The sequence below is a fragment of the Sycon ciliatum genome, chromosome 4, assembly GCF_964019385.1.
Source record: "Sycon ciliatum chromosome 4, ocSycCili1.1, whole genome shotgun sequence".
NCBI lineage: Eukaryota > Metazoa > Porifera > Calcarea > Leucosolenida > Sycettidae > Sycon > Sycon ciliatum.
Window position 1 is genome coordinate 20,805,931 of NC_088646.1, and position 7,795 is coordinate 20,813,725.

General features: G+C 46.0%; 1 protein-coding gene across 1 annotated transcript; it reads left to right on the top strand.

The window, feature by feature from the left end:
* Positions 1–132: 132 nt before the first annotated feature.
* On the top strand, positions 133–7,672 carry LOC135814957 (vacuolar-sorting protein SNF8-like). The gene is made up of 9 exons (XM_065328163.1): positions 133–322; positions 543–593; positions 1,431–1,569; positions 1,974–2,026; positions 2,436–2,487; positions 3,352–3,427; positions 4,115–4,256; positions 5,040–5,114; positions 6,973–7,672. The coding sequence occupies exons 1-9, from the start codon at positions 269–271 to the stop codon at positions 7,090–7,092; spliced, it is 762 nt and encodes a 253-aa protein (XP_065184235.1). The 5' UTR covers positions 133–268; the 3' UTR covers positions 7,093–7,672.
* The last annotated feature ends 123 nt before the right edge of the window (positions 7,673–7,795 follow it).

Below are 7,795 nucleotides of genomic sequence, written 5' to 3' on the forward strand. Positions count from 1 at the left end.
ATCACAGTTCAGTTTTGCAGATTCTGCGGAGTCAGTGCAGCCAAGGCGGCGCCAGCTACACGTAGCTTGAATCAAGGTACTGTACGTCGTACACCATGTGTACGTACAGCATTGGTGCCCAGCAGGGAGAAATGTACTACAGTACACAATTATTATTTTGGAATTGGCTGAGATATTCGTTGGGCAATTGGGTTTGTGCCAAGTAATTTAGTTGTGATCACTACTAACACCAGTGTTTGTACTAAGTTTTTGAATCATTCATGAGAAAATGAGGAGAAAGGGAGCTGGGATTGGTGCTGTCAGCAAAGATCGTCTTCAAAAGGTATAAATAAGAAGCACTGATTCCTCAAAATTCGGCTTGGTGCAAAGTGATTGACAGGAAAGAAAGTCGTCAATTACAGTAATTATAAAGCTGCTATGAGTAGAAGCATATCGTTCGCTGCGCACAGCAGCACATGCGCGCGTAAGCCGCATCACATTTTGAAAACTTCTTATCAGACCTTGCCATTGCTCTCTTCTTACTGATTGCTTGGTCTATACAGGCTAAATTTGAAAAGAAAGGAACTGAAATAGCAGATGCCCAAGTCTCACAGGTAATACTAACAACGTATCTCTTTAAAGTTTATTTACATTGCTTACACAACAATGTTCATGGCTGTATTGGGTGCTCCTGAGGAGTGTTATTTTGTTCGCGGTGAGCTAGCAGGATGCCACGTTCACGGCTTTGCTTAGGCTGACTGGCTTGGATGAGAGAAGGAGCAGCATGTGAACTTGAATGTTACCCACCTTCATAAAATCTCAGCCCAGTTCAGTCTAATACGAGCACTATAACGTGGTCTACACTGTGCCAGAATACGGATACGAGATCCGGAAAGTCCAAAACAGCACATGCCCCTGAGAAATTGTTCTTTGGGCAAGCTACTTTCCACGGCCAAGGCTGTTGTTTCTTGCCCGGACTACATGTAATTGGCTGGATTTGGATCGAGGGCGGTGTAAATCATACTTGGAAGTAAACCTCAGAGTCTGCACGTATTGTGATACTCACCCATGTCTTCGTGAAGTTATTATGTTCTGTAAGATACCCAATATATGAGCTTGCCTGCATTACGCCCTCTACTCATGCACTCAAACCCACCTTCGCTCGCACCAACACACCCATTCTTGCTTGATCTATCCGAGTGCCGGCTCGATCTCTATTTCGGGTGCATGGACTTCAGTTCCATACGGACGTTGGTTCAAAACCATAGAGAAAGTGTGGTGTTTGTTTTCCCGCATTATGCTAAGGTGACTGCATGATGTAGGTGTAGGGCAGCATACCGCTCAGCTGGCCCATAGAAAAGAGATCAGCTGCATACTCTTGGTTTTGGACTCTTGGTCCAATGTTGAAGTAATGCCTCTCCTTCCCGTCTCCGTCTTTGGATCTCTTGCAGCTGACAACACATTTAGAACAATTCAAAACTCACCTGGAGAGGTTTGCCAGCAAGCACAAGAATGAAATCCGCAAAGATCCGGAGTTCAGAAACCGCTTCCAGCAGATGTGCGCACGAAGTGGAGTAGATCCGCTGGCATGTAGGTACAGATGCACCGAATACTAGTGGAGCCTGGCATGCGAGTCACAAACACATAATGGGCCACCTTTCTTGGTGTGTGTGTGTGGGGGGGGGGGGGGGGGGGGTGCGGGGTAGTAATACTTTTGCAAATTGTTTACATGTATTATAATAAGTGTCATTGTCATGACTGGTATCTGAGAACCACGGGGAAGTATGCACAACTATGTCCAGTGACCCTTATTCCAGTGGGATGTAATCAGTTTGCTGATTGACTGCTGTGCCTATCTGTTCATTCTGTTGCTTGGGGACAATGAATGGATGTTGTTACTATTGTTTTGTTATGACGTATATGCTGTTGTCTGTGTTTCAACGTTCAACCATGGCAGTCATTGGTCCCGTCTTGTGTTTCTGAATTCGCTCTAGCAAGCAAGGGTTTCTGGGCAGAAATGCTTGGTGTTGGAGACTTCTACTATGAAGTGAGTGTTGACATTGGAAGCAAGCTGTATAACCGTGTACACAGTCAGTGTGTTGACATTGGAAGCAAGCTGTATAACCGTGTACACAGTCAGTGTGTTGACATTGGAGGCAAGCCGTATAACCATGTACACAGTCAGTGTGTTGACATTGGAAGCAAGCTGTATAACCATGTACACAGTGTGTACACAGCCTTTGGTCAAAGCCAATCAACAAATCACTATGACTGTGTGCATGAAAACTAGTAGTTTGACAAGTTCATGACATTGTGGATAATTGGGTTTTCTCTGCATTTTCCAGTTATTTATCTCACTGCGAGATTGTCCTCAGCGTGTCCAGACATATACAAGTAGATCAGTAAATTAAATTTGATAGATGCTGTTCCTTTCTTCCTGTTTGTGTTGTTTGTAGCTCGGTGTTCAGATTGTCGAGGTGTGTATGGCAACAAGAGATAGAAATGGCGGTAAGTGGAGCACCAACGCCCTACTCAAATGTTTGTTCTTACACATGTGTACTCAAAGTACATACTTTGAAGACCTTGTATGTGGATTTGTGTGTGTGTGTGTGTGTGTGTGTGTGTGTGTGTGTGTTGTGTGTGTGTGTGTGGGGGGGGGGGGGGATGTGTGTGTGTGTGTGTATGTGTGTGTGCGTATCTGTGCGTGTGTGTATGTGCATGTGTGTGTGTGTGTGTGTGTGTGTGTGTGTGTGTGTGTGTGTGTGTGTGTGTGTGTGTGTCCCATATGGTGCAGTGGTATGTGCAGCGATTTCCAATCGATAGGTTGCGGGTTCGATTCCCGACGATTATGGTCACACACGTCTTTCTTCTCTTTCTCAGACTCTTCCTGACTTTTCTTTCATTCTCCTGGGTGGTTACCAACAGCCAGTGCATGCCGGAGTATGTGGTGTGATGTGTGTGCGGGAAAAAAGAAGAAAAAAAAGACCAAAAAGTAGGGATTCACTGGCCAGAAAAAAAGCCACTTCAAAGCTGTGTGGTGTAGACCAGGCTGAATAGTGGTGGTCAATTCTTCAGCCTTGCAAGCTGTTGAATGGTGCAATCCCAGCACAAGTTGCTATGGCTTCTGCTGTAGCATCGCTATCATCGCCTCTGGCGATGGGCGTCCAATGGTCAATGGTGTGTGTGTGTGTGTGTGTGTATGTCTGTGTGCGTTTGCAAAACCAGTGCATCATAGATTTGGAATGTTTGAAGATATCTACCAGTGCAATGTTTGAACTGGTTTAGCCAGGGACTGGAGAAGGCTGAGCGGGCAATTAGAATATTTCTGCAACAAAGTATCATATCTTTGCAATTATCTGTCCACCTTTGCAGGTCTGATCAGCCTAGAGGAGCTCTGGCAACGACTCAAGCGTTCTAGGCGGACCAAGCACAGTCAAGAAGTCAGCATGTATGTCATAGCACAATGCTTAGTGACTTTGAGGACAAGCAATTATCCCTCAATTTTCCGCTTTTCAATTTTAGTCCAATGACTGACCACACATGCTCAATGTATCTGCATCAGTGTAATTGCAGACAGGAGGGAGAGAGGGAAATTATTGTTAAAACTCGGAGTTTCGCTCTCTTGGCGATCTTCAGGTTGCATGAGTATAGACATCCGAAAGCTCTTTTGAAGGGTTGAATCCGTTCGTCAACGAAGTGTTATAAACAAAACGTGACTGCTGTGTCAGATCTGTTGTTGTACATGTAGTTACAGAAAGAGTATGGATATGAAAGCCAGAGTGCATGTGCAGTTCCCGTATGGGTGTCTGTCGTGGCAAAATGCCTGGATTAGCAGGATTGCGTCATAGCAGATGCAGATACGCTATAATTGTAGTGCTGGAAGTGGGCTTAGTGTGTACAGCTGAGCGACAGTTGTGCAGCAGGAGACCTGCTTGAATCCGGCTCGTATGCACGACATCACTGATATTATGTAATCGACGTACGTTGCCATGGGTGCAATCCATTCAAGCTTCACGCTCTGGTTTTCATGTGCTCTTGTTGTGGTCGGGGGATGAAACTACACGTGTTGAATTACAACACCAGTCACCCATGTGCAAGACTTTGCTACTCTTTTGCTGCTTCGTCATAACTGCAGGGAAGATGTGTCCCGGGCGATAAAGAAGCTGCATGTCTTGGGCGGTGGATTTGCCATCATACCGGTTGGAGGTCGTAAGCTGGTCCAGTCCGTGCCTGGTGAACTAAACATGGACCATACTCGGGTGCTGCAGCTAGCTGAGGTGAGTCTTGAGCTGCACTGCATGTGACCCAAGATGGAGTTTGATCTCCACCACCTTCCTTGTGTGCAGTTAGGTGTTTGTACTGTTGCTTCTTACCTGTGAGTCCCTATTTTGCTTTCAGCACCACAGTGTTGATTGACACAGTGTTGATTGACACAGTGTTGATTGACACAGTGTTGATTGACACAGTGTTGATTGACACAGTGTTGATTGACACAGTGTTGATTGACACAGTGTTGATTGACACAGTGTTGATTGACACAGTGTTGATTGACACAGTGTTGATTGTGTAAAATGATTACTACGTGTACATGTACTGTAAACTGCCTTCGCGACGGATTAATGTTCGCTATTTTCGCGAGAAGAGCGTAACGCGAATATTAGCCAGCGTGAAATCAAGCTTCAACAGTGGGTGTATGTAGGTGGCCCCGGTGCTTCGCGAACTTTTGCCATCACAAACTTGCTGGTTCTAAGAAATCGCGAAAATTTAGTGACGCGAATATTGGGCAGTTTACAGTATGTCTGCGCCTCTTTATCCATGGTCTTATTTTCAAAACACCGCTGCTTTGCTAGGTATTTTAGATGTGGACTGGCCCCCCTGCGCCATGGCATTCAAGTCAAATTTCAATCAAAATCCGCTTTTTGTCCTTTCTGCTGGGCGGGAAATCCTGTTGGTGTATTTACTTATCACTTCATTTTGCAAAACTTATTTCAACTTTCAAATGTTAGGTGTGTGTGTCTGTCTGTCTGTGTCTGTCTGTGCATGTATGTATATGTGATCAGGACACTGGCCATACATATCTCAGCCAAGTCACCTCGCAGTTGAAGTGGGAGGAGGCGCGTGCGGCCAGCATTTTGGTAAGCTGCCCAGAACTCCATGTTTGCGCATGCTGGAAGTACGTGTACAATCCAGAGTACACTACTCCCAGATGGTGCAACATCCGTATGCTGTGCTGTTCTAGCAGAATTTGAAGATGACATCACTATTATCATGGTGCATGCAATGCTCCTCGTGAGCAAAACTTCTGATGTGTGTCTTCACTTTAAAAACGAATGCTTGCACAGGAGGATCAGTTAGTGGCGTGTTCACCACTTCTCCACGATGCACCTGACAATATGACGATATGATTTACATGTATACACCGTGCATTACATCATACTGTAATAATGACTAGGGCTCAAACGGTTAGTCCGATTAACCGGTTACGAAGAATGAACGGTTAACCGATAAAGATAACGGTTACGCAGTAACTTTTCAGTCACTTTTTCAAGCATCAGGTCGTTGCAAAGTATGCACTTTCGCAGGCTGTCGCACGCGTACGCAATTTCTGGGCTGTCAACTAGGTCATAGTCTGGTCTCTTGGTGGGAGAGTATTTATGAATGAGTATGCAAGAGAATGTACATGTGTGCGTTGTACTGAATAGGGTACATTTTTTGAATGAGTATAGTCAAATAGGAGAATGAAGTCGAAGACACCACTGCAGCTGTACTTATGGTTGATAAATATGGTGGTAAAGACACACCTGGCAATATGGCGGTAAACACACGCCTGCCCACACACGCTCTCTAGGCTGCACAGCTGCAGTGGTGTCTTCGACTTCATTCTCCCGAGTCAAGCTCCGTATGAAGACATCCAAGAAGAAGATTGCCTGATTAGTCCAGCGGGGACGAAACGTACGTCGCAATCGAGCTATGTCGTTGCTGTGTCATCATCTATGTGCCATGCGCTACTTGATGTACCAGCCTGCTATGCCGGATACCGCCAGCCATGCATCGACCAGGCGCCAGGCGCGAACTGATGGTGGTGGTGGTGAGAAGGAGAGCTCTGTGCCAGAACTTTGCAGCCTAGAGAGCGTGTGTGGGAAGGCGTGTGTTTACCGCCATATTGCCAGGTGTGTCTTTACCACCATATTTATCAACCATAAGTACAGCTGCAGTGGTGTCTTCGACTTCATTCTCCCGAGTCAAGCTCCGTATGAAGACATCCAAGAAGAAGATTGCCTGATGAGTCCAGCGGGGACGAAACGTACGTCGCAATCGAGCTATGTCGTTGCTGTGTCATCATCTATGTGCCATGCGCTACTTGATGTACCAGCCTGCTATGCCGGATACCGCCAGCCATGCATCGACCAGGCGCCAGGCGCGAATTGATGGTGGTGGTGGTGAGAAGGAGAGCTCTGTGCCAGAACTTTGCAGCCTAGAGAGCGTGTGTAGGCAGGCGTGTGTTTACCGCCATATTGCCAGGTGTGTCTTTACCACCATATTTATCAAGTATAGTCAAATATACGGTTAAAAAGAGTCCGCAGGATTGCCGTGGCTTATAGGTTATAACCGTTAAACCGACCGTTAGCTTAGCAGTTAACCGTTAGGGGTAAAACCGTGACCGTTTGAGCCCTAATAATGACGTCAACTTGAAATTCTGTAGGGACAGCACTGATAATGGAGTTGCTGTGGGCTTATGTTCTGTTAGTACAATGAAGTAATGTGTAGAAGTGTTTAGCAAGCAATTCACTGTTTTTTTGTTTAATTATTAATCTTTTGGTTCATCCTTCGAGTTGTCCTGCTTGCCTCTCACTCACTGGTAGTCTGTGCGATGGGCTTTATGCATGTACTCACGTACACAATCTTCCAGTAAACTATCTCCTCGTGTGATTGGCAACAGCATGCATGCTCTGTGCTTTCTCTTTGCCGATGGTGCGCGCCACCCATGCTCAGGATCATCTGGTGCGTGAAGGCATGGCATGGGTAGATGACCAAGCAGGCGACGAGAGGCACTACTGGTTCCCCAGCCTGTTACCCGACCTGGCGATGGCTTCGTTGCAGAGCTTAAGGTAGCGCCTTTGCCCATCCACCCATGTTATTTCCCTCGTGCCACAGTCAGCAGCTAGCTGCACCTGCCTATGAGAGTGTGCATTGCAGCATGGCTCCGCTCTCTTCTGCCAGAACTGGAAGCACTCCAGCGACAGTAGCAACCGCGACTGCTTGTACATTGTTCTGTACATAGTTGACCTAGATTATTTGACCTCCACAGGCACGACTGGAGGCTTTCAGTTTTCATTCAAGACAATAACGCCCCTTGCTCTGGGCAAATTACAGCCCTCATGAAAACACTCAATACTTCAAGTACAGACTACATGAAAAAAACCCAGCCTGCTTAGAAGTAGATGTACCGGTAGGTCTTCACAAAAGGTTTCTTTCATCATCTCCAACTAACTCTTACTTGTGGGGTTTTGAAACGCAGTGCCACTACGATTATTTTGTATTTTACTTTTACTCCAAAACCACACTCATAATAATTCATCTGATTAATAGCATATGACTAGTGCCATTTTAAGGTTCCTTCCTTTTAAAAGTTCAAGAATGCCAAGGTGTTTTCCTCGCACAGTGCACGGTCTAGTGAACACTTGTACCAAGACTAGTGCAAGTGCTGTGGAGATTGAGTGTGTGTGTGTGTGCACGTCCATGTGTGTGTGTGTGTGTGTGTGTGTGTGTGTGTGTGTGTGTGTGTGTGTGTGTGTGTGTGTGTGTGTGTGTGTGT